The 26,662-nt window shown below is 47.2% G+C and overlaps 2 protein-coding genes across 2 annotated transcripts in view; both read left to right on the top strand.

Moving 5' to 3' along the window:
* LOC306772579 (myelin transcription factor 1-like protein) overlaps positions 1–9,639 on the top strand; it is a gene marked incomplete at both ends in the record, with an annotated part of 98,737 nt that extends 89,098 nt beyond the window's left edge. The window contains 8 exons of the mRNA XM_079262123.1: positions 42–104; positions 190–273; positions 2,903–3,124; positions 4,165–4,259; positions 4,385–4,488; positions 4,574–4,717; positions 5,279–5,341; positions 9,499–9,639. Coding sequence (XP_079118249.1) covers positions 42–104; positions 190–273; positions 2,903–3,124; positions 4,165–4,259; positions 4,385–4,488; positions 4,574–4,717; positions 5,279–5,341; positions 9,499–9,639 — 916 coding nt within the window. The remainder of the gene's footprint in view (positions 1–41; positions 105–189; positions 274–2,902; positions 3,125–4,164; positions 4,260–4,384; positions 4,489–4,573; positions 4,718–5,278; positions 5,342–9,498) is intronic.
* Positions 9,640–17,867: 8,228 nt separating this feature from the next.
* Positions 17,868–26,662, top strand: part of pxdn (peroxidasin) — a gene marked incomplete at its 5' end in the record, with an annotated part of 62,012 nt that continues 53,217 nt past the window's right edge. Inside the window, one exon of the mRNA XM_079262467.1 lies at positions 17,868–18,052. Coding sequence (XP_079118593.1) covers positions 17,868–18,052 — 185 coding nt within the window. The remainder of the gene's footprint in view (positions 18,053–26,662) is intronic.

Genomic DNA, 26,662 nt, shown 5'->3' on the forward strand with positions numbered 1-26,662 from the left:
TCCTTTAGACCCTGAGCCCTTTCTTGTGTTTTCTGCCCCAGGTGCCCGACACCAGGGTGCGACGGTTCGGGACATATCACTGGCAACTACGCCTCACACAGAAGGTACGGCTGTGAATCGGCACGTACGACTCCGTGCCTCTGTGTTAAGACGTCTTTCTCACGCAGTAACACCACCATATGTCTGCAGTCTTTCAGGGTGTCCGCGGGCCAGAAAAAGCGGGATAAAGATCATCCACAGTAAAGAGAATAAGGAGGACCAAGAACCCATCAGGTAAAGACGCTGAGGTGTCCTCCTGAGACCACCGCTGCTCCTGACGTTACTTTTTCCTTCTGGAAGCTGCAGGATTTCCCATTACGTTCCTGTAAGCAGGAACAAGCTGCTTCCAGACAGATGTGCTATGAGTTGCTAAAAGGTGTAGGAGGAATTCGTGAGGTTGCAGCGGGTTGGAGGGGAGGAGGCTCTGCAGAGTAGAGAAAGGCGAGCTGCAAGAGAGAGATAGAGGCAGAGAGAGATTGATTGACTCTACCTAAATCCCACAATGGGCCTCTGTGGCCTCAGCCCTGCAGCTGCATTGATTTCTCTGGTGGTGCAGAGCACAAACAACACACTTTGTCCATTCTCCAGCTTGTCATTCTGCTGGATTCAGAGGCCGCTTTGTCACAGAAAACCAGGATCTTCTCCTCATATTGAGATGACTCTGTTTATAAACCTGATGGATGAGATGGAAGAGGAGGCAGCACATTAAAACGTTGTTTTCAGTGGTAAAAACGAGAAAAAAATCACATTTTACTGTATCATTTCTGTCTGGTTGGAGTTGGAGCGCGGCTCTAAACCTCGTTGTTTAGCTGCTTCCTGCAGGTTTGACCTTTGTTTCAGCTGTTTTATCCAAATTCTGGGAAAACATGGAAAATGTGGGTCTTTATTTAAAAGAAACAATGTGAGTTGAGACAGATAAAGTTGTTTTGGTTCAGCTGCTGCCGTTACCTGGTGTCGTTACCTGCTGCCGTTACCTGCTGCCGTTACCTACTGCCGTTACCTGGTGGTGTTACCTACTGCCGTTACCTACTGCTGTTACCTACTGCCGTTACCTACTGCCGTTACCTACTGCCGTTACCTGCTGGTGTTACCTACTGCCGTTACCTACTGCCGTTACCTGCTGGTGTTACCTACTGCCGTTACCTACTGCCGTTTCCCACTGCCATTACCTGCTGGTGTTACCTACTGCCGTTACCTACTGCCGTTACCTGCTGCCGTTACCTGCTGCCGTTACCTACTACCGTTACCTGCTGCCGTTACCTGCTGGTGTTACCTACTGCCGTTACCTACTGCCGTTACATGGTGCCGTTACCTGATACCGTTACCAGATGCTGTTACTTACTGCCGTTACCTACTGCCGTTACCTGCTGGTGTTACCTACTGCCGTTACCTGCTGCTGTTACATGGTGCCATTACCTGATACCGTTACCAGATGCTGTTACCTACTACCGTTACCTGCTGCCGTTACCTGCTGGTGTTACCTACTGCCGTTACCTACTGCCGTTACCTGCTGCCGTTACCTGCTGGTGTTACCTACTGCCGTTACCTGCTGCTGTTACATGGTGCCGTTACCTGATACCGTTACCAGATGCTGTTACCTACTGCCGTTACCTGCTGCCGTTACCTACTGCCATTACCAGATGCCGTTACCTACTGCCATTACCTGATACCGTTACCAGATGCTGTTACCTACTGCCGTTACCTACTGCCGTTACCTGCTGCTGTTACCTACTGTTGTTACCTGCTGCCGTTACCTGCTGCCGTTACCTACTGCCGTTACCTGCTGGTGTTACCTATTGCCATTACCTGCTCCCGTTACCTTCTACCGTTACCTATTGCTATTACCTGCTGCCGTTACCTACTGCCGTTACCTGCTGCCGTTACATGGTGCCATTACCAGATACCGTTACCAGATGCCGTTACCAGATGCCATTACCTACTACAGTTACCTACTGCCTTTACCTGCTGCCGTTACCTACTACCGTTACCTACTGCCGTTACCTGCTGCCGTTACCTACTGCCGTTACCTGCTGCCGTTACATGGTGCCGTTACCTGATACCGTTACCAGATGCCGTTACCTACTGCCGTTACCTGCTGCCGTTACATGGTGCCGTTACCTGATACCGTTACCAGATGCCGTTAACTGCTGCCGTTACCTACTCCCGTTACCTGCTGCCATTACATGGTGCTGTTACCTCCTGCCGTTACCTCCTGCCGTTATGTGCTGCCGTTACCTACTGTTGTTACCTGCTGCCATTACCTGCTGCCGTTACCTGATCCTGTTACCTGCTGCCGTTACCTGGTGCCGTTACCTACTACCGTTACCCACTTCCGTTACCTGCTGCCATTACCTGGTGCCGTTACCTACTACCGTTACCTACTGCCGTTACCTGATGCCGTTGCCAGCTGTTGTTACCTGCTGGTGTTACCTACTGCCGTTACCTGCTGGTGTTACCTGTTGCTGTTACCTGCTGGTGTTACCTGTTGCTGTTACCTGCTGGTGTTACCTACTACCGTTACCTACTGCCGTTACCTGATGCCGTTGCCAGCTGTTGTTACCTGCTGGTGTTACCTACTGCCGTTACCTGCTGGTGTTACCTGTTGCTGTTACCTGCTGGTGTTACCTGTTGCTGTTACCTGCTGGTGTTACCTACTGCCGTTATCTGCTGGTGTTACCTACTGCCGTTACCTGCTGCCGTTACCTGCTGATTGTTGACACTTGGAATCAAGTTGGTAGCTAAGACCAGCTCAGATTGTCGGCTCAGACTTGGTCAGACTGGTTCAAACTGTCTGCTCATTCTGGCAGTGAAAAGATGAAAGAGGAGGAAAGTTGGTGTGATGTGGTTTTTCTTTGTTTTGCAGGTGTCCAGTGCCGGGATGTGATGGTCAGGGACATGTGACGGGGAAGTACGCGTCCCACAGAAGTGCATCGGGGTGTCCCATCGCAGCCAAGAGACAGAAAGACGGCTACCTGAACGGCATTCAGTTCACATGGAAGTCGGGGAAGACGGAGGGCATGTCCTGCCCGACACCGGGCTGCGACGGCTCGGGGCACGTCAGCGGCAGCTTCCTGACACATCGGAGGTGGGAACATGGTTGGAACATCGGGATTAGAAGGAATAAATGTAGATGAGAGCTGCTATAGATTGTTTCTGTGGTATTTATTACTGCATGTCTCTTCACTGTTTTGTATTTAGACTTTTCTCATGAAAAAAAATCAATTATTGGCCTGAAGTCACTCAATCGAACTCATCTGAACTCCACACTTTTCCTTGTTTTTTCATTCTGGGAAAAGTGGACACGAGTCAGAGCTGATCTCCGATGTCTGCATTTTTTTTAAAAAATTCTCTTTTTTCTGTAAGGATTTTTCTTTTTAGTGGGTTCAATATTTTTCTTTAACTTATTTTTATCTTTGTATTTCTTTATTAGGGATTTATTTTTGTATTTACTTTTTCTTCTGGAATTTATTTTGTTATTTGTTTGTATATTTATTATTATATTGATTGAAATGAGATTTTTCTTTCTGTTTCAGTTCATCATTATTTCATGACACATTTTTTGAGGAATTTTTTGTCTTTCAGTTGGCGGAGTATTTTTTTTTTAAAACTTTTTTTATCTTTAACTTATTTTAGGAATTTTTTGTGTTTATTATTTTATTTGTTCGATGATTTCTATTTTATTTGCTTTACTTATTTCATTACTTTTTCACAAAGGGATTTTTTTTTTGCATTTTACTTTATTATTCCATTTGTCTTTTTTAATTTATATTTGTTTTTGTTTTTTTTGTTTTTTTCATTTAAGGTTGCTTTTTTTAAAATTCTACTTTTTATATTTCGTCACGTTTTTTATGTTTGCGTGTTTATTTCCTTTGCTTTATGTGTTTTACCACAGCGGCGTGTTTGAAATAAGACGCGTGAAGATGGCTGCAGCTCTGGATAGGTTCGCTGGAAAACAGAATCCGACCAGATTAAACTAAAAACAGAAAACTGAACGGATTCATCTTTTTTTCTGAAGTTTTATCAGTGACAAACAGAAATGTTCCACTCTGTCTGATTCTTCCTCTTCTGCCATCTGTAATCGTAGTAGCTCAGTCTTGATGCGTCTCTTCCTCTTCTCACCTGCAGTCTGTCGGGGTGTCCGCGCGCCACCTCCGCCATGAGGAAAGCCAGGCTCTCCGGGGTGGAAATGCTGACAATAAAGCAGCAGCGCGGCAGCAACGGTAACTACAACCACCAACTCACCCACATTAAAGCACCCAATTAGGAGCCCGTCTTCTCCTGATCATCACGCCACGGCGTCACACTCCACCTGCAGGTTGCGGTTTTCATGTTGCGTTGTCTGCAGGGCTGGACCACGACGAGGAGATCAAGCAGCTTGATGAAGAAATCAAAGACTTAAGTGAATCCAATTCACAAGTGGAGGCTGACATGATCAAACTCAGAACACAGGTGAGTCTCTTCCTGTCGTCTCGCACGGCTTCACGCCGCGGCCCGCAAACCCCCGCTGTGACACGTCCACCCTCCTTCTCCGCAGATCACAACCATGGAGTCCAGCTTGAAGTCCATAGAGGAGGAAAACAAGGTGATTGAACAGCAAAATGAATCTCTCCTGCATGAGCTGGCCAACCTCAGCCAGTCACTGATTAACAGTTTAGCTAATGTCCAGCTCCCTCATATGGTAAGGGCCCCCAGACACGGCAAGCCAGCAAGCTGCAGAATAACCAATGATTTGTGTATTTATCCGCAGCTTCATGTGCATGAAGGGGGAGCGTGACATGAGGGCGCGCCCGTAGCCGAAGTTAACTTTTTAAGCCATATACGTTGAGGTTTTTTTGGCTGTCGTGTTAAAGCAGATTCTTCTGTTTTTGTCGTCAGAGCTTTTAGAATAATCTCAGATAATTTTGTCTGGTTTCATCTCCATTTTCTCCTCATATCCTCTTACATAATGGACCGTTCGCTCACAAAGGGATGAATCAAATCACAGCTAACCATCCTTCCTTTGTGAAAGCAATTTTCATAATCACACCCAGCAGTTGCTCGGATAAAAACGTTGAGTACTAATTCCTCCTAACGATACGTCCTCGCTGGGTCCCGACGTCCATCTTCATCCACGTGCTGTGTTTTTGTAGCTCTGCGGTGTGTAGATGTCTTTCAGATTCTGCCATCTTGTGTTTGGTTGCTGGAAGAGCGTCTCTTTCTCTGGAAGCTGACAGAATCTGTCCGTCCTTTCCTTCTCCAGAAACCACTGGCACACAAAGAGGCTCCTCTGAGGAACAACAGCTGCTTACAGCTGCACCAGCAAGTAAGTCACTAAAGAACCAAACCTGCTGGCATACGTGTTGATAAGTGTCATCATGTGACACTAAAAGTGAATATTGATCCATTTTTAAAGAAAAAAGGGAAAAATTAAATCTTTACAAGAGGATCTGGTTGTTTTTTTTGCTCTTTGGCTCCCCCTGCTGGTGTGCTTCTGCAACACCAGCAATGTGAAAACACATCTGCATGTGCACGGCTACACAGCTGGACTCTAACTAGTCCTGCCTCCTTCTAGTTTACCTTTACCTTAACCCTTACGTGGCAGTAACCTGCCAGGAGGTCTGCTCCACTGATTTTATCCATCAGCACCGATCATCATCTTAAACTGACAGATCCGTCTTTACATTTCTCTGCTTTCTGGTTCCCAAACCTTCTTCTTTCATCAGCAACAGTTTATATTACTATGGAATCAGATTTGTTTCAGAATCTCCAAGCAAAACTTTTTAAAACTCTGTCAAAAAACAACAATTAAAACCAAAACTTTCTAAAACTTAAGTAAAATAAATGATCTCAAAATCAAAAATTATCAATCATCATGAAAACTATTAGGCTTTAATTTGGTTAAATTGATTAGTTTTGTTTGCAGTTTCTGCTTCCTCTTTCTCTCTTCTCTCCATTTTGGTTGCGCTTCACAGTCTTTGGTTTTGATTCTTGATTGTTTGGTTTCATTTCTGACACAAACCTTTCATTAGCGGACTCTTTCAGGGTCGCATTCCGATTGGCTGGTGAGTTTTTGAGAGAACCGTTTTTGAGACATTCAAGAATGTGAAGCGCAATCAAAATAACAAGAAGAGAGAAAGAGGAAGAGGAAACTACAGACAAAAACTACTTATTTTAACCAAATAAAAGCCTAATAGTTTCATGATGATTGATAATTTTTTTATTTTGAGATCATTCATTTTACTTAAGTTTTAGAAAGTTTTGGTTTTAATTGTTGTTTTTTGCTTGAGTTTTAAAAAGTTTTCCTTTGAGATTCTGAAACAAATCTGATTCCATACATCCCACAACCATGTGCAGCACAACACTCACAATGAAGCACATGAAGGAATGCACTGCAGACAGTCTCTAGTTTATCAGCTGCTACTGCAGGAGAAGCACGAGTAGTGGAGGGATACGTTAGCTCCTCTGCTGCAGTTTTAGGCTTTTTAGACACTAAAACACCAGTAAAACTGGTTTAGCATCAGAGTCAGATGCTCCTTTAACAACTGCTGTTAGATGAACATGGAAATATAATCACATTTATTAATTACCACGTAACTCAGCCAAGGATGTTTAACGTCAAACAAAATGCAACAGATAAAAAGAATTTATTTATCTGAGCGTGGAGCAGAAGGAGAAGACGTCGCATCAGAAAAATGACAAAAATATGAAGATTAAACTTTTTAAATTTACCTACAAAAAACTTCCTGGTCTAATTAATATTATTTCATAAACCAGCAGCAGCTGTAACCTGTTTTCTAATAAACAGACCAGTAGCAATGGGTCTAATGGTTTAACTAGGGTGGCCAGATGTCACGCTTTGTGCGGGATATTCCCGCATTTCTATTACTTTTCAAATGTCACACAAAACGGGGCGCTTGTTGTTACGACCCACATTTACTGAGAATAAATCTGGTCACCCTAGGTTTAACTGGACCCATTTTGACTCAAAGATTCAGTAAATGTCTTCATTCTTTCTCTGACTTCTCCAACCAGGATCCAAAGTAGCAACAAGCTAACGTTTACGCTAAGCTGGTTGCTAACATAGATGCTAACAGTTAGCTTCCATATGACAGCGACGACCCTCTGCAGCTGTGCTCTGGGTGCAACGCTGTTCTTTGCTTTTACACTTTTACACTTTTTCACTTCCATTAATTCAATTCAACTTGTTTGTATAGCGCCACTTCACAACAATGTTGTCACAGGGAACTTTACATACACATCATTTCAAACCAATTCATACATACCCTATAATAGAACCCAACTGATTGCATCGAGTCATGACTTGGATCCAATCCTCCATCCTGAGCTGCACGAGGCGACAGTGGGAAGGAAAAAACTCCCCTTTAACAGGAAGAAAACCTCCGGCAGAACCCGGCTCAGGGAGGGCAGCCATCTGCCTCGACTGGTTGGGGTGGAGAGGACAGGGTATGACAGATCAACATGAACAGCTGCAAACAACAAGCCGTGCTGTTTTCAGACTCGCGTTGGAACAACGCGTCACTGTTTTCTCCTATGAAAACTCATATGATTAGATGTTATTTATTTAATCTTGGAATTCTTCATAATTTGGCGCATGTCCTTTTGACTGACAGGCATCCGATATCTTCCAGCAGGAAGAACGGCTAACGGTGCCTTAGCTTTAGCCCGCTCACCTCCATTAGCTGGTTAGCTCTTGTTAGCTTGGTTAGCTCAGCTCCACCTCTTTAACTGTTTTTGTATTTTCTGGAGTGACGCTGCTAAGGTGGCGGCAGTAGGGACCGCCCACCGGGCTTCGATTCAGCTCTTCGGAAACCTGTGACATCACTGAGGCCCTGCCCCTTTTTATACACAGTGTATGGTCCGTGCATGAACTGGTCACGTGATCCCAGACGTTGCGTCCGGTGACATGTAAATACGAAAAAGGCATTTCCATTTTTTCCTGTGGGAGTAAAAAACTTTTATCACCAGTTTTTTATTGTGATATTTAGGTTTTACGCAGTTGCCTAGGTGATGGAGCATCAGCTAGCGTGAAATGTAGCCTCGGCCTACTGTTCGTAGCTGACTGGAGCGGCACCTGGCGTGGTCTGGTCACCTCTGTCCCAAAACCCAAACCGCAGATTTAACCCCGCCTGGACTGATAAGTTTTTGTTTATTTTGCCGTCATATTTGAGCGCCAAACCGATGTGTTTAATATGCAATGAGTGTGTGTCGGTGTGTAAAGATTATAACGTGAGGAGGCGCCACATGGTTAGTTTGATTTGACATTTTGATGTTAAAAATCAAGAGAAAAATAAGCTCTGACTGGAATTTTTATTATTTTATTTTGGCCCTTGTCATGTGGGATTGAATTTAAAATAGAAAAAATTAATAAACTACTTGTAAATGTGTCTTTTTTTATTTGTTTATTTTTACTGATTTATTTTCCCTTAATTTATTTACTGGCTCCAATAAATTTTTTATTTGAAAATCTGGCCCACCTGAACATCTAATGGTGTACAATCATGTGTAGCACGATTGTTTTCTCCTCGGGAGTCTCCCTCCTTCCTGTAGTAACTAACTTCTGAAAGAAAACAGAAAAGGTCCTTAAAGCAGCGTGAGAAGCCTGCGAATGTCGGTCGCAGTGTACGGCCTGCATGCGTCATTCAGCCTGTGCAGCACGCCGCCAGCTGAGACCAGCGCCGCTGCTGCAGGAACACAAAGACTTTCTGGAGCTACAAACACAGAAAACAGAAAATATGCAAAACATTTCCAGAAAAAGCCAGTTAGTGTGCGGACCATGGACTGTATATAAAAAGGTGGGCGGAGCCTCGGTGACATCACCCGCAGGTTTCTCAAGAGCTGAATTGAAGCTCGGTGGGCGGTTCCTACCATTACCATCCTGGTAATGTCATGCGCGTCGTCTCGGCCAGAAAATACAAATATGGGCAAAGAGGTGGAGCTGAGAGGGGGGCTGTGAGCGATATGGTGGATGATTGACATAGAGCAAACTCCGAGCTTTCTGTAGCTAAGAGCTAACCGAGCTAACCCGGAGATAACAGGAGCTAACCAGCTAACGACTTGAAGTGGGAGATCGGGTACCTGTCAATCAAAAGGACACGCCCCTAAATATGCTGAACTTCGCGATTAAATTACTTTTAAACAGGCGAGTTAGAAAAAAATTCACTCCCCCCACAGTTGTCATGAAGGGAAACCTGACCTATTTATTCCTGCTGTAAACATGTTTATTTCTGCTGTAAACATGTTTATTTCTGCTGTGAAGTTGGTCTTTTTAACATGGGAGTCTATGGGGATTTGCTCTGTGTTGCAGCCCCTAGTGGATGAAGGGGGAACTGCAGTTTTATGCACTTCCGCATAGACTTCACTTTTTACCGCCGGAGGTTGCTGCTTGGTGCTGACAGAAGTGATTGACGTTGGTTCTATGTGTGAAACTGTCGGTAACCGGCGTGTCTTCTGGTCCCGCAGGAGCCTCTAAGCGAGCAGAACTTCGACGCCTACGTCACCACTCTAACGGATATGTACTCCAACCAGGACCAGTACCAGAGCGCAGAAAACAAGGCCCTGCTGGAGAACATCAAACAAGCGGTTCAAGGAATCCAGGTGTAACCCTCCAGCGATGGGGGGGCTCGGCCCCCCCACGCCCCCCTCCAGGCAGCGGCAGTTCAGTGCAGTAACTTATATAGTGTTATATATTCTAAGTTTCTTTAAAAAAAAAAAAAAAGAGGTATTAAGCTTATGGAGACCTCGACCATTTCTTGTTTTTTGGGTCTTGCTTTGAGGAAGAACATAAAGGATCAAACTGCAAAATAGTTTTTGAGGACATTCGCATTTTGTACGTTTTCATAAGAGCTGACATAGTGTCATGTAACGTTTCTAGCTGCTCATGTATGCACATTTTTAGTGTATATTTCTGACCAGTAAGCTACAGACGACGGAGGTCCTTTTTATCGCTCGACAACAAAGCATTTTAGATGGACGGTGAAATAAAAATGTAAAAAACGACAAGCGAGGAGGAAGCTACACATTTTTCTCCTCAGTGGACTCGATGTTTTTTTTTCCTTCTTCTTCTTCTTCTTCTTCTTCTTCTTGCGTGTAGATTGTTCAAGGGCAAGAACTGGTTTGCCAATCGCTTTATTTTCTGAAAAATGCTTGAGAAACGTTTGTGCTTTTGTTTCGTTGTTTTGGAGGAGGAGTAAAACAATGTGTCGCCGTAGGTGGGGGCATTTTCTAATCGGTGCTGTAAATGGACTTCCGGGGAGGAAACTGACCTGACGTATGTATGAATGTATGAATGAACAGTTCTATTGTAAACATCATTACACGGAAACCCGATGGTGGAAATCCCGTCCCCGTTCGCTCCTAGAGGAACACGCGGTCATCTTTAATTAGTCTGACGTAGAAAAGATGTGTAAAGACAATTAGCTGCAGAGGCTACGTTTTTAGTCTCTTTAGCATCAAATCTGCTCAATTTTGTGTTGCTCGGATCATGAAATGTCTCAGCAATATAGTTAAAATCATTTGTCTATAGGAGGTGTACGCGATGCAATCTGCAGAGGACATAAAAAGGTTGGGTATATGCAATTTCTAGTTTATAAGCATAGCGGGGAAACATGAATCTTTTTAATATAGCCTATGTAAAATATTGATTTTTATACAAATCTTTTAATACAAAAAGTCTTTTTAAAAAAGAGGAGGGAACCTGGAAATTGAGTTTTAGAGGCGAAAGTATATGAGTTCCACTTTTTTTCTGTACGATTTTGCACAGGGACACCTTCGTTTCCATGTTTTGATGTTGTTACAGAAAACTAAAAGCAGTACCCGAGAGCCTGAAGGCGGTTTGCAAGGGTTTTGTAAAGAGAATTTATAGAGTATGACGGCGGGACTTACAGGGTCACTGTCCCCACTTATGTGCCAGTAGACTATTTGCACTTGTCCTTGAAGATATTATCCTTGCGTATGGCGGCGTGCAATTTTTTCCAGGTGACCTCTTTGGCACACGACTGGAGCAACCAACTGCTCGGAGCCACTGCAGGTGTGGATTTACAACCGTGGAGGCAAAGAGGAAGAACAGGGACTTTGAAATCAGACGAAAAGGATGATTTTTAGCGTAGTAGCGACACTGTCGGCTGTTATAAGTGTAAAAACATGAACAAAGTTCTGTCTTTTTTTTGCTTTGTTTTAGGAAGATGAAGTTATCCCCCAGCAGCACTTTATATCTAATCACTGTACAAAGGATTAAATAGTCAATCAATTCAAGGTTTTAAAATAAAAAAAAAATAAAAAGGAATAAAAAAAGCAGAGGCGGCGAAGGCTCGGAGACCTTCGCGGGGTGATACAATCTGTATGCCTGGGAGTACGCACCCCTCCATCCTGGTATCCTAGCTGTTAGCGATCATGAATCTGCCTTTCTGGGAGCTAATGCAAAAGGTGCTTGTGGTTCACCTGACTGAATCTCATCTATTGTACTTTACTGTCCTGCTTCAGGACTCTACTACCCATCATCCATGACTGCGTACGCCTTTCTCCACAGCATCGTGTCTGCAGCTTTTTGCCAATATAGTAACGCTTCAGTAGAGTAAATAGCTAGTTCCAGTTTTTGAATTAATTCTCATTATGGCTGAAAATGGAAAAAGGGATTTTAAAGCACAAACTGGCTGCTCATCGGATGTCGGTGCGTTGATAACGAACCTGAAGACTTATCTGTGACTATCTATAGGGGACACAAAAAGGGTTTCACATATTTAGAATGCTGAATTTTCATATAAATTATTGTGAATTCATCAGAGTTTATTATTTTGTTTGAGCCGGTTCATTTTGAGGTTGAGTTCAGTGACCATTAACAAAGACAGGATTTTGTATAAACTATTGTGCTCTCTGTGGAACTGAAGTTTGATTTATTTTTTTACTACACAGCATGGATTTGTTGACATTTTAATTTTGCTATAAATGTGTGAGATCACAAGTTGCTGTGATATTTCATTTATAAATTGTGAACTTTGTACAATTTTTGTCATGCTGGATGTTGACACATCTTACTCAGAATAAAGAAAAACGTGTTGCCAGAGGCCTGTAAAATGATTTGTGTGTTCGTTCTGTCAGCCGTCGTCGCACAAACGCTCGGAGGACTCTTACCAACATGAATGCACTTTTTTTTTTTCATACTATCAAAAAATGGGAAGAAAATTATAATTTTCTGAATCTGAAGTTTGTTTTTTGTGAAAAATGTTTTTTAAAAAAAATTCTATATTAAAATTTATTATATTATTACGTTAAAGTTGTTGTTATATACAAGGTGTCCACCAGGGGGCAGAAGACAAGTATTAGATTGTGTTTAACTGGGTTTTGAGTTTTTATTATAAAATAATTCAAAATGTGATGCATACATATTAAAGAATAAAATAAATAAAAGATTTTATCTGCAATTTAAAGTATCTTAAGAATATATTTCAGCTCGTGTCCCAACATTTTTCTGAGGAAAATTTACTTCTTTTTTTTTTTTTTAACTATTTTAAGAAGAAATTACAGTCAAGATGGAATTTAATTCTATTTCTGGTTAAATTAATTTATCTGTTCAATAAATAAAACCCACAGATCTGAGGATCACCAGTCTGTTATTGTCCAAACCAGTGGAGATCCAGCTGCTTAAGGTGGGATTCAGCAACGTTTTATTCTGGTTCTGACTGGTTCTGTGGTGCTGGTCTCCTGGGACCACCGACTGTTTCTGACTGGTTCTGTGGTGCTGGTCTCCTGGGACCACCGACTGGTTCTGACTGTTTCTGACTGGTTCTGTGGTGCTGGTCTCCTGGGACCACCGACTGGTTCTGACTGTTTCTGACTGGTTCTGTGGTGCTGGTCTCCTGGGACCACCGACTGGTTGTGACTGGTTCTGTGGTGCTGGTCTCCTGGGACCACCGACTGGTTCTGACTGTTTCTGACTGGTTCTGTGGTGCTGGTCTCCTGGGACCACCGACTGGTTCTGACTGTTTCTGACTGGTTCTGTGGTGCTGGTCTCCTGGGACCACTGACTGGTTGTGACTGGTTCTGTGGTGCTGGTCTCCTGGGACCACCGACTGGTTGTGACTGGTTCTGTGGTGCTGGTCTCCTGGGACCACCGACTGGTTCTGTGGTGCTGGTCTCCTGGGACCACCGACTGGTTCTGACTGGTTCTGTGGTGCTGGTCTCCTGGGACCACCGACTGGTTCTGACTGTTTCTGACTGGTTCTGTGGTGCTGGTCTCCTGGGACCACCGACTGGTTCTGACTGTTTCTGACTGGTTCTGTGGTGCTGGTCTCCTGGGACCACCGACTGGTTGTGACTGGTTCTGTGGTGCTGGTCTCCTGGGACCACTGACTGGTTGTGACTGGTTCTGTGGTGCTGGTCTCCTGGGACCACCGACTGGTTGTGACTGGTTCTGTGGTGCTGGTCTCCTGGGACCACCGACTGGTTGTGACTGGTTCTGTGGTGCTGGTCTCCTGGGACCACCGACTGGTTGTGACTGGTTCTGTGGTGCTGGTCTCCTGGGACCACCGACTGGTTGTGACTGGTTCTGTGGTGCTGGTCTCCTGGGACCACCGACTGGTTGTGACTGGTCCTGTGGTGCTGGTCTCCTGGGACCACCGACTGGTTGTGACTGGTCCTGTGGTGCTGGTCTCCTGGGACCACCGACTGGTTGTGACTGGTCCTGTGGTGCTGGTCTCCTGGGACCACCGACTGGTTGTGACTGGTTCTGTGGTGCTGGTCTCCTGGGACCACCGACTGGTTGTGACTGGTTCTGTGGTGCTGGTCTCCTGGGACCACCGACTGGTTGTGACTGGTCCTGTGGTGCTGGTCTCCTGGGACCACCAAGCAGCCTTCAGTCTCCTGCAGGTTTTATTGCCACTGGTCCAGTCGCTCCATCATCACATCTTACTGGACGCTGCAGGACGTGGACATGAATCCTTCAGTCCTCCACCTTCCTCTGCAGCCCTGAACACCTGAAGATGTTCATCCTGACGCCTTCATGGACCCGACTGCAGGCTCCTTTCCAAGTAATCAATCACTCATAAAACTGTTTTTATTGATCTGAATCTCGCTCTGTTATTATTTAAAAATGAAAACATGTTTCACTGCATTTATTTATTTTATTTTTTGGTTATTTTTCCTGAACTGCTTCGTTTCTGTCTGTGTCATATTTATGGCGTTTCTGGTGTTAAATGTAAATCGGGTTCGACTTATGAACTTTTAACTTGCAGATCGATTGGTTTTAAACTGTAGGATGTCAATAAACATGTTTGTAAATCTGACAAAGCTTCTTAATTTCAATAAAGGATGTGAGATTTAAGATGACGTGAAGACGATCGATGGAGGATCATAATTTATATGTGGATGTTGTTCTGGAGCTGACCAGCAGGTGGCAGCAGACTGGAACCTGCAGCTCTCTAAAGGGACAAAACTACTTCCAGCTTTTTATTTATATAAATTTATTCAGTATTTCTACGTCAGTCTGATCAGTAACTGTAGCTTGAAGAGATTTAATACATGTTTTTGTCTTGTATGTTGTCTGTTGTGGCCACAGCTCTGATTCTCTGCAGACTTATGAGGTTTTTTCACTGAGTAATGAAGGCTTGTGTACACCACTTAACTGGCTCTGGTTGTACTGGGAGTCGTTTATACCCCAACAGCTCATGCAGGGTAAGTGAAGGAGAGATATCTCTGAGTTTATTGTGGAAGGCCTTGTTGATTCTGTCCGTCAGATTATATAAGCTCAGAGGATGGAAATGTTACTGGTGGAAACAATGACAGAGAGGCTTGCCAAGAACAGCACACATACCGTCCTTCCAACAGCAACATGGAATGATCCCGAGCAGACTTCCAGCCCTACGTTTCAGCCAAAGGCATTTAAAGGCCCTCAAAGTGGATTTCAGCAGAAACACAGGCCGTCGGAGCTTCTCGCCGTTGCTGCTCCTGTTTGCAGCTGCATTTATGCTAAATACACATTTTGTTTCCCTAAAAACACTGAATATGTTTCCAAAGTGCTGCCATTATGTAATCACACCCAATCTGCCTGAGTTTTCTTGTAATTTATGTATTTTAATGCCATGCAGTTCCTACAGGATCCAGCAGGTGTCAGCAAACTCACAGTAAATGACAGCTTGGATTTGTGGCTAAACTCCAATGTTGCTTTATTGATGTTTGATTATAGTTTAATTAAAAGTATTTGTATGCACTTAATTCTTCTTTTGTGTCATAAAGCAGGTGTGAAGAGGTGGAAACTGCCGAGTTGGAATCAGGTAAAATGCTGCAACGTACGTATGTTTAGAAGGTCATGGTATGAAAAGTTCTGAAAGCTAACGTAGCATGTTGTACCTGTTTGCACTTACCTGCAACACTCACCTGCTCCCTGTGTTCAGCACAGCAGCTGGACCCTGAACCCCCTTATTTGATGTTTTTGGTGCTTTCAATGTCCTTTTCACACTTTAGTTGCAGTTGCATAAAGTGATTCTGGAAAATTTGGCCTCATAAAAACTAATCCAGTTAGTTCACCAACACTACGTCTACACTGCGATGGACTGGCCACCTGTCCAGGTGTGCCTGCCACTCTCCTAATAGTTGCTAGGGTGGATTCCAGCTTACCTTGGAATGAATGAATGAATGAATGAATGAACGAACAACAACTTCAAAGACATCTTTAAAGCATCGCTTACAGTATTACTGCAATATTAGCAATTAGCTAATGTCCGCTAGCTCTGTATTTTAGCTGTGTGTGTCCTGTACAGTATTTTAGATGCTGTTTACTTCTAATTGAAAGTTTTTTGGGTGTATTTCATTAATTTAAGGTGCATTCACTTCAGGATAGTCTGTTAGACTCGGTTCGATTCGGGACTCTGTTGTAAGGGGGTGTATCCATGCAGACTGAGATTGCTTGAAACGGGCTAAGACCTGCGTTTGTAGGCGGACCGAGTCCACTTCTTTGGTCCGAATCAGAATTTGTTTGGCGCGTTCACAGCTCCTGACTTTCCGAGCAAACGGACTTGGATTTGAATTAGAAAGGCTGATGTGAATGTGTCTTTATTGAAGTTTGATTCCTTTACTTCACATCAAAGTGTTTCTGCAGTAAATGAAGTGACATCACGTAAGGTTATTTGATTCTACGGAAGCACCATCTTGCCAAATGTTTTGGTTGCTTTAATGAAGTAAAATTTTAATTGGATCAGTTGCACATGCAGCAGGAAGACATATTTATCAATATCTCATGCTGAGTAGAAACTGTAAATGTTTTAGTGGGTAGTCGTACAGCAGTGCTTCTCAGTCCTGGTCCTCTGGACCCACCGGACTGCATGTTTTAGAGGTTATTCTACTTTGACACACCTGAATGAAATGTACCGTTAAAAGGTTGGCTAAAAACCTGATGAGGAAGTTCAGTAATCTGAATCAAGCGTGTTGGAGTAGAATATGACTGAGACATGCAGGGCAGTAAGTCCTGTGGAGCTGGACTTGGGAACACTGGTCTAACAGTATGTGCGGTCATAAAAATATAGCGCATTATTATTATTGTTATTTCTATTATTATTAGCTATGTGGGGGTTGTATGATTAGCACCAAGAAGTTCAAATCCCACTGTGGTTAATTCTCCCAGCATGAATAGATTATTTCTAAGTATTCTGATTACTTTTTAAATAGTGATTCTGCACTGAGCCTCTTGCCTGATACGAAATTAAATAAGCTTATATAATCTTAAATCAATAGGAAAAGTAAATGTTAGCTTAAAAAAATTAAAAAAAAACACCACCACCAAAATGTGGAACGTTTATTTTTTATTATTTAGTTCTAGTTCTTTTATATTAAAAAAAAGTAGTCTAGAATAAAAAAAAACTTTTGCAATAGGTTCAAGATTTATATCTGCATCTTGTCCATTATTAAATTGGATGTTTAATTTTCCGTGAGTTATATTTCTTATGTTTCACCTTATGGAGTTGTTTATTCTAGAAATGGTCATAAATACCAAAAGTAGCCTATAATAAAAACATATTTAACATGTCAGAAAAACTATATTTTTATTTTAAGTTACAAAAGTTACCTACATTAAAAAAAGTTAACAAAAGAGGCAAAATATTTCAGTCACATCTCACAATAGAAAACAGATTATTTTACTTTTCCTCACTTGTTTTCCATTTTTAATTTTGTTACTCAGGTTACTTCATACATCACAGGTATGGAACCCAAAAAAGGTTTTAAAAATGTATAAAGTGAAAACTTTAAAGTTATTCCATGTTTTGTTAGTATGTGTCAAGTTATTTGTTGCAGCTAAAAACTCCTTTTTCTTTAAAAAAAATTTTTTTTTTTGGTTCCATATTTAATATTGACCCTCCTGTTACTCCATAGAACACGCAAAAAAAGTGTTTAAAATGGCTGCAAACATAAATTAACATTGATTAATGGATAAATGTATTTATTTATCTTTAGATGATGTTTGTCTATTTTCATTCCAGGCTCTCCTGATGTTCCATACTAACAGAGAATATAAATATTTACACTGAAAATGTAGGTTTTTCTTTCTTCCTTTCTGGTATCGCGGCGTGTGTGTGTGTGTGTGTGCGTGTGTATGTGTGGTATATATGGAGGAAAGTTTGCTTAATATCGGGACTTCTGTGGAAATCCAGGAAACTTTTGTTTCGTGTCTAAACTCGGGAGTTTTAGGGGATTAAAAAGTTTCAGTCATGAAGTTGTGAGTCGGACTTTGTCAGAAGGCAGCTGTGTGTGTCCTGTGCGCGCGCGTGGGTCTGCCTCTCCCAGTGTGTGTGTGTGAGATGCCGTGGGGCAGCTGGTCTCTGCTCGGCTCGCCTCACTGCTCAGCAATGGCGCTGCGGGCTGCCCAGCTCTTTTCTCGGCGTGTCCTCGCGCCGGTTTTGTTGCTGTTCGCCTTTGACGCAAAGTTTGCGCTTTCTTGTCCGAGTCGCTGTTTGTGTTTCCGAACCACCGTGAGATGTATGCATCTGAACCTGGAAACGGTGCCGACCGTGTCTCCTCAGACCACCATTCTGTAAGTAGGCTGCGTGCTTTCTGCTCCGGTTGATCCGCCGCCGCGGCGCGCGGAGGGCTCGCGGAGGCCCTGAACGCCTCTCCGCGCCGCCACAACGACCACAAGTCGGTTGCATTGATTAACTCAGAAGCCACAGTGTTGGAAGTAACGTTCCGGAGTCCAGGCTGAGACAAAGAGCTGCAGAGTTTGTTAAAATGTGTCGGGAAGTTTCCAGATTCCTCCACCTGCCAGCCAGCTCAGCTGTGGGGGTTATTGAAGAGGCTTTCAGGGTCACGCAGCTGCTGGAGACTCCACGAGCTTCTCCGCGAGCTCTTCCACGAAGTTCCTGCAGGAGAGAACTGACGAAGAGGAGCTGGACTTCAGTCTTCCCCCTGATGGGAACAGGTTTTCTTGTGTTTTGTCTTGTTTTAGGGAGAATCAGCTGAAGACCAGCTGAGAAGCTTCAGCTTTATCTCTCTGTGAAATAAAAACAAGGAAGTTTTTCTTTCCTGACATGAACTTGGGAATGTTTCCTGCCAGTTTCCTTCACGATGCCGCTGAGAACAAAGCTCCACATCTGTACTGGGAGCCTTTGTCTCTAATCAGCCTCTGATCCTGCATTTCACTCCATAAATAACTTCATTCAGAGGGCAGCGAGTCCTGTCTGGACCCCCCCCCCCCCCCCCCCCCGGAAGACAGATGAAAGTCCTCTGTTTACCACACCAATGAAGGGATTGTTTTAAAGCCTCTGTCCGTGTGTGTGTGTTTGTGGTTCTGCCAGGATGGCATGCTGTGGTTGAAGCTGCAGACGTGACTTTGGCTTCCTTCTCTTGGAGACTCCGATGATGAAGAGGAGTTGTTGTGTTTCAGCTTGTTGGTTGCAAATCTAATAAAAAGCAACAAGTTGCATCTGCTGTGATGCGTTCAGGTACCTCTGCTGCCTCTTAACATGAAGACAAACTGGGATCTGTTTGGTTTTACCTGGTTTTACAAACTAAAACAACACATTTTAATTATTATTATTAATATCAGCAGCAGCAGATTTATGGAGGCAGGCTATAAAAGCCTTTTTAATGGAGCAGATTCTCATCCCGGCATTGTTAAACTGGTTAAATGAGCTTTTTTCTACCTATATCTGCATCTTTCTTTCTGTTTTCTGCCTGTTTAAAGGACCGTGAACGTCTCTAGTGAGTTAAAACGTCTCCTGAGTCTGCCGTCTCCGTCTCTTTGCTGAACCAGCAAGGTTTTAAACCTTCAGATGATTCTGCTTCTGCAGCGATGATGTGAAACCAGACAAACGTTGGTTCTGCAGACGCAGTAAGGTGTTGCACAGCAGCTGGAACCAGACACCGGTCCACATCCGTTGTAGTTTCCATGCTAAGTTCTCCATCAGGTTTGCTGCTTTGGTTGTGTTAAACTGGGATTTTGCTCTGAAACCAGCAGAACATTTGTGTTGCAGGAGCTTTCTGGCCAACGTTTCTGTTTCAGCTGTTTCCTCTGACTGTCAGAGGGAAGCCAGGAAATGACGTTTTCCTCTCCGTAACGCTGGAATGACGCCGCTGCAGTTGGAGGAGGGCTCTGTCTTTTAGCCAGCATCACGTATGACCTTCACCGACACGCCTGCTGCAGGTTTAACGGGCTCCACATGACGACGTTTCCTTCTGCACATCTGCGTAGTCTCTGCGTGGCTGTAAATGTGGCGTCATCCCGGTCTCATGGGTCTGAGCCCCCCAACCAACGGCTCGTTCTGCCTGAGTGATGGCGGGACAGCAAGCGGAGTTCGTACCACTGGAATTTGCTGCAGTGAAGTTTTCAGTCGCTACAGCTTCATGGAATGCAAAGCCAGGAATTCCCGAAAGCTTCGCTCATTTACAGCCGCAGATAGAGGTCAGAGTAGCCCCCCCCAACTGAACATGGATTTTTGTTTTTATATGAAAGTTGTCTGAATAAAAATATAGTAGAGACCTGGAGGCTCTCTGGACCAGATGCTCAAACTTCCTCTGAATCCTCAAACTGAGGCAGAAAGCTGCAGCCGCCTGGACAACGTGTCATCCGTCCGTTTAGCTGCAGCCGCCTGGACAACGTGTCGTCCCTCCGTTTAGCTGCAGCCGCCTGGACAACGTGTCGTCCGTCCGTTTAGCTGCAGCCGCCTGGACAACGTGTCGTCCGTCCGTTTAGCTGCCGCCGCCTGGACAACGTGTCGTCCGTCCGTTTAGCTGCAGCCGCCTGGACAACGTGTCGTCCGTCCGTTTAGCTGCAGCCGCCTGGACAACGTGTCGTCCCTCCGTTTAGCTGCCGCCGCCTGGACAACGTGTCGTCCCTCCGTTTAGCTGCAGCCGCCTGGACAACGTGTCGTCCGTCCGTTTAGCTGCCGCCGCCTGGACAACGTGTCGTCCGTCTGTTTAGCTGCCGCCGCCTGGACAACGTGTCGTCCGTCCGTTTAGCTGCCGCCGCCTGGACAACGTGTCGTCCGTCCGTTTAGCTGCCGCCGCCTGGACAACGTGTCGTCCGTCCGTTTAGCTGCCGCCGCCTGGACAACGTGTCGTCCGTCCGTTTAGCTGCCGCCGCCTGGACAACGTGTCGTCCCTCCGTTTAGCTGCAGCCGCCTGGACAACGCGTCGTCCGTCCGTTTAGCTGCCGCCGCCTGGACAACGTGTCGTCCGTCCGTTTAGCTGCCGCCGCCTGGACAACGTGTCGTCCGTCCGTTTAGCTGCAGCCGCCTGGACAACGTGTCGTCCGTCCGTTTAGCTGCAGCCGCCTGGACAACGTGTCATCCGTCCGTTTAGCTGCCGCCGCCTGGACAACGTGTCGTCCGTCCGTTTAGCTGCCGCCGCCTGGACAACGTGTCGTCCGTCCGTTTAGCTGCCGCCGCCTGGACAACGTGTCGTCCGTCCGTTTAGCTGCAGCCGCCTGGACAACGTGTCGTCCGTCCGTTTAGCTGCCGCCGCCTGGACAACGTGTCGTCCGTCCGTTTAGCTGCAGCCGCCTGGACAACGTGTCGTCCCTCCGTCCGTTTAGCTGCCGCCGCCTGGACAACGTGTCGTCCGTCCGTTTAGCTGCAGCCGCCTGGACAACGTGTCGTCCGTCCGTTTAGCTGCAGCCGCCTGGACAACGTGTCGTCCGTCCGTTTAGCTGCCGCCGCCTGGACAACGTGTCGTCCGTCCGTTTAGCTGCAGCCGCCTGGACAACGTGTCGTCCGTCCGTTTAGCTGCCGCCGCCTGGACAACGTGTCGTCCGTCCGTTTAGCTGCCGCCGCCTGGACAACGTGTCGTCCGTCCGTTTAGCTGCCGCCGCCTGGACAACGTGTCGTCCGTCCGTTTAGCTGCCGCCGCCTGGACAACGTGTCGTCCGTCCGTTTAGCTGCCGCCGCCTGGACAACGTGTCGTCCGTCCGTTTAGCTGCAGCCGCCTGGACAACGTGTCGTCCGTCCGTTTAGCTGCCGCCGCCTGGACAACGTGTCGTCCGTCCGTTTAGCTGCCGCCGCCTGGACAACGTGTCGTCCGTCCGTTTAGCTGCAGCCGCCTGGACAACGTGTCGTCCGTCCGTTTAGCTGCAGCCGCCTGGACAACGTGTCGTCCCTCCGTCCGTTTAGCTGCAGCCGCCTGGACAACGTGTCGTCCCTCCGTCCGTTTAGCTGCAGCCGCCTGGACAACGTGTCATCCGTCCGTTTAGCTGCAGCCGCCTGGACAACGTGTCGTCCGTCCGTTTAGCTGCCGCCGCCTGGACAACGTGTCGTCCGTCTGTTTAGCTGCCGCCGCCTGGACAACGTGTCGTCCGTCCGTTTAGCTGCAGCCGCCTGGACAACGTGTCGTCCGTCCGTTTAGCTGCAGCCGCCTGGACAACGTGTCGTCCGTCCGTTTAGCTGCCGCCGCCTGGACAACGTGTCGTCCGTCCGTTTAGCTGCCGCCGCCTGGACAACGTGTCGTCCGTCCGTTTAGCTGCCGCCGCCTGGACAACGTGTCGTCCGTCCGTTTAGCTGCCGCCGCCTGGACAACGTGTCGTCCGTCCGTTTAGCTGCCGCCGCCTGGACAACGTGTCGTCCGTCCGTTTAGCTGCAGCCGCCTGGACAACGTGTCGTCCGTCCGTTTAGCTGCAGCCGCCTGGACAACGTGTCGTCCGTCCGTTTAGCTGCCGCCGCCTGGACAACGTGTCGTCCGTCCGTTTAGCTGCCGCCGCCTGGACAACGTGTCGTCCGTCCGTTTAGCTGCCGCCGCCTGGACAACGTGTCGTCCGTCCGTTTAGCTGCCGCCGCCTGGACAACGTGTCGTCCGTCCGTTTAGCTGCCGCCGCCTGGACAACGTGTCGTCCGTCCGTTTAGCTGCCGCCGCCTGGACAACGTGTCGTCCGTCCGTTTAGCTGCAGCCGCCTGGACAACGTGTCGTCCGTCCGTTTAGCTGCCGCCGCCTGGACAACGTGTCGTCCGTCCGTTTAGCTGCCGCCGCCTGGACAACGTGTCGTCCCTCCGTCCGTTTAGCTGCAGCCGCCTGGACAACGTGTCGTCCGTCCGTTTAGCTGCAGCCGCCTGGACAACGTGTCGTCCGTCCGTTTAGCTGCAGCCGCCTGGACAACGTGTCGTCCGTCCGTTTAGCTGCAGCCGCCTGGACAACGTGTCGTCCGTCCGTTTAGCTGCAGCCGCCTGGACAACGTGTCGTCCGTCCGTTTAGCTGCCGCCGCCTGGACAACGTGTCGTCCCTCCGTCCGTTTAGCTGCAGCCGCCTGGACAACGTGTCGTCCGTCCGTTTAGCTGCCGCCGCCTGGACAACGTGTCGTCCCTCCGTCCGTTTAGCTGCCGCCGCCTGGACAACGTGTCGTCCGTCCGTTTAGCTGCAGCCGCCTGGACAACGTGTCGTCCGTCCGTTTAGCTGCAGCCGCCTGGACAACGTGTCGTCCGTCCGTTTAGCTGCCGCCGCCTGGACAACGTGTCGTCCGTCTGTTTAGCTGCAGCCGCCTGGACAACGTGTCGTCCGTCCGTTTAGCTGCAGCCGCCTGGACAACGTGTCGTCCGTCCGTTTAGCTGCCGCCGCCTGGACAACGTGTCGTCCGTCCGTTTAGCTGCCGCCGCCTGGACAACGTGTCGTCCGTCCGTTTAGCTGCAGCCGCCTGGACAACGTGTCGTCCGTCTGTTTAGCTGCAGCCGCCTGGACAACGTGTCGTCCGTCCGTTTAGCTGCAGCCGCCTGGACAACGTGTCGTCCGTCCGTTTAGCTGCCGCCGCCTGGACAACGTGTCGTCCGTCCGTTTAGCTGCAGCCGCCTGGACAACGTGTCGTCCGTCCGTTTAGCTGCCGCCGCCTGGACAACATGTCGTCCGTCTGTTTAGCTGCAGCCGCCTGGACAACGTGTCGTCCGTCCGTTTAGCTGCAGCCGCCTGGACAACGTGTCGTCCGTCCGTTTAGCTGCCGCCGCCTGGACAACGTGTCGTCCGTCCGTTTAGCTGCCGCCGCCTGGACAACGTGTCGTCCGTCCGTTTAGCTGCAGCCGCCTGGACAACGTGTCGTCCGTCCGTTTAGCTGCCGCCACCTGGACAACGTGTCGTCCGTCCGTTTAGCTGCCGCCACCTGGACAACGTGCAGTTGACTGAAGATAGAAGCTTAAACAGATGAAGACCAATGGTAATGAAAACTAGTAAATAATCATCACTTTATACTCTGCTCGGTGTGGTTAGTGACGTTTGCATACAGACGATGGAAAGACGCCGTAGTTTTACCGGACCTCAGTGCTGCTTTTGATACAGTCGACTAGAACACATCGGTCCTGTGACTGTGGAGTTGGATGTTCCTCTCTGTTCTACACTGTTTTAATACGTACTTGGACAACAGGAAGTGCTCTGTGTCAGAAGTTAATGTTACATCTGAGCAGACGAGAATTACCGAGGAGGCACTCAGAGTAGAGCCGTTGCTCCTCTGCATTTAGAGCAGCCAGATGAGGTGGGCATCTGGTCAGGATGCCTCCTGGACCTCCCTGGTTAGGTGTTCCGGGCACGTCCCTCCAGGAGGAGACCCCGGGGAAGACCCAGGACACGCTGGAGGGATTATATCCCTCGGCTGGCCTGGGAACGCCTCGGGATACCCCCCGCAGAGTCCCAAATGTCCCCGTTGTCTCAGTTGTTCCGGTTGTCCCAAATGTCCCCGTTGTCTCAGTTGTTCCAGGTGTCCCAAATGTCCCCGTTGTCTCAGTTGTTCCGGTTGTCCCAAATGTCCCCGTTGTCTCAGTTGTTCCAGGTGTCCCAAATGTCCCCATTGTCTCAGTTGTTCCAGGTGTCCCAAATGTCCCCGTTGTCTCAGTTGTTCCGGTTGTCCCAAATGTCCCCGTTGTCTCAGTTGTTCCGGTTGTCCCAAATGTCCCCGTTGTCTCAGTTGTTCCGGTTGTCCCAAATGTCCCCGTTGTCTCAGTTGTTCCGGTTGTCCCAAATGTCCCCGTTGTCTCAGTTGTTCCGGTTGTCCCAAATGTCCCCGTTGTCTCAGTTGTTCCGGTTGTCCCAAATGTCCCCGTTGTCTCAGTTGTTCCGGTTGTCCCAAATGTCCCCGTTGTCTCAGTTGTTCCAGGTGTCCCAAATGTCCCCATTGTCTCAGTTGTTCCAGGTGTCCCAAATGTCCCCGTTGTCTCAGTTGTTCCGGTTGTCCCAAATGTCCCCGTTGTCTCAGTTGTTCCGGTTGTCCCAAATGTCCCCGTTGTCTCAGTTGTTCCGGTTGTCCCAAATGTCCCCATTGTCTCAGTTGTTCCGGTTGTCCCAAATGTCCCCGTTGTCTCAGTTGTTCCGGTTGTCCCAAATGTCCCCGTTGTCTCAGTTGTTCCGGTTGTCCCAAATGTCCCTGTTGTCTCAGTTGTTCCGGTTGTCCCAAATGTCCCTGTTGTCTCAGTTGTTCCGGTTGTCCCAAATGTCCCTGTTGTCTCAGTTGTTCCGGTTGTCCCAAATGTCCCTGTTGTCTCAGTTGTTCCGGTTGTCCCAAATGTCCCCGTTGTCTCAGTTGTTCCGGTTGTCCCAAATGTCCCTGTTGTCTCAGTTGTTCCGGTTGTCCCAAATGTCCCCGTTGTCTCAGTTGTTCCGGTTGTCCCAAATGTCCCCGTTGTCTCAGTTGTTCCGGTTGTCCCAAATGTCCCCGTTGTCTCAGTTGTTCCGGTTGTCCCAAATGTCCCCATTGTCTCAGTTGTTCCGTTGTCCCAGATATCTCCATTGTCCCAGATCTTCCGGTTGTTCCAATTGTCCCCGTTGACCCATTTCTCTCTACCCTCTGCAGCAGGTTGTGCTGCTCAGATGTCGTCGTGCTGCTCAGACGTGCCCGTTGCGTCCCGCCAGGCCGTGGGACGTTGTCCCTGCAGTGTGTTTGAGCTGCAGACCCAGCAGGAGGTCCTTTCTGTCGCTGCTGGTTTGGGTAAAATGCAGCAGAGCCTGTAAACAGCTGTTGTGTATAACGTTTATCTCGCCATCACTCGGTTTTCATCACTCGCCGTCTCACAGCAGACATTTGGAAATGTCAACGTTTTACGAGGCCATGGGCTGAAGTTTAAAAGCTAAATTGGACGTTAATTAGAAGCTTTTAGGAGGCGAAGCCAAGTCTTCCCTCCGGCCGTTTCCTAACCAGGAGCAGAGCTGCTGGCATGTGAAGTGTTTATATTGACACACTGATCAGGTCAGGGCTCTCAGACTCACTGCGAGGCACATTGTTAGCATTAGCTCGCTTAAATATGCCCTTGTTTTGGGTCTTGCTCAGAGTCAGAATGCAGCGGCGCAAACAAAGCAACTTTATTGGAAAGTCATGCATGTAATTTCTTGGAAAGCGGAGCACAAAGCAGACCGTAGGATTGCATCTCAGCTCTTCTTATCGGTGTGGCATGTTGAATTATGGGCCTACCTTCCTGTGTGGGCAGTTGAGCTGGGGAGGCTGCTTTAAGCCTTTCAGCCCCTCTGCAGAGCAGCGAGCGTTGCTGTTTGACTCGTCCTGCTGGCTTTCTGCTATCGAACAACATTAAAACGAGTTAATAGACTTGGACGCCATGAAACGGTCTGAAACATTACGGCTGTTTCTAGTCGCTTCGTTAGCTTCTTGATGACGGATTTTAAGGCCTCTTGTTTATGTTTTGGTAGTTTATTCCGGGTTTTACCAACTCTAGGTTGGCTCATTCTCCCCCTTGATTTTCTTCGGCTGGAAACGACCACAGAATAGGAAGAGAGACCGCCATGCTGCTCTGACAAAGTGACCCCTTCTCTCGTTCTGCTTCGCCGTTAGCATCGGTGTTCTGAAAGGCCGTCTTGTTACACCGAGCTGCAGCCTGTCTGCTTTAAGAACCGACGCACAGCTTTCATATTTGACACAAACACCACGTTTTTCAGAGCATTTCCCCAAAACAAAAGATCCAATGACCGTTTTTAGTCACGGAGCTGATGTCATTAAGCCCAACAATTCCAGGACGTTGTGGTCAGCTGAGCCGTTCCTCCCCTCTGTTCCAGAGCTGATGCTGTCACTGCTTTCAGCTCGCTGACCTTATTTAGCCTTCCCCACCGTGGCTCACAGCGATGTGGGCCATGAAAATTAGCCAAAATACCAACCGGGATGAATCTGGAGTCCGGATATCAGCCTTTAGATGCCGTTCGGAGGTTTTCCTTCGTCAGGATTCACCTTTCCTTTCCTATG

This window comes from Telmatherina bonti (assembly GCF_933228915.1).
Source record: "Telmatherina bonti genome assembly, chromosome: 22".
Lineage (NCBI taxonomy): Eukaryota > Metazoa > Chordata > Actinopteri > Atheriniformes > Telmatherinidae > Telmatherina > Telmatherina bonti.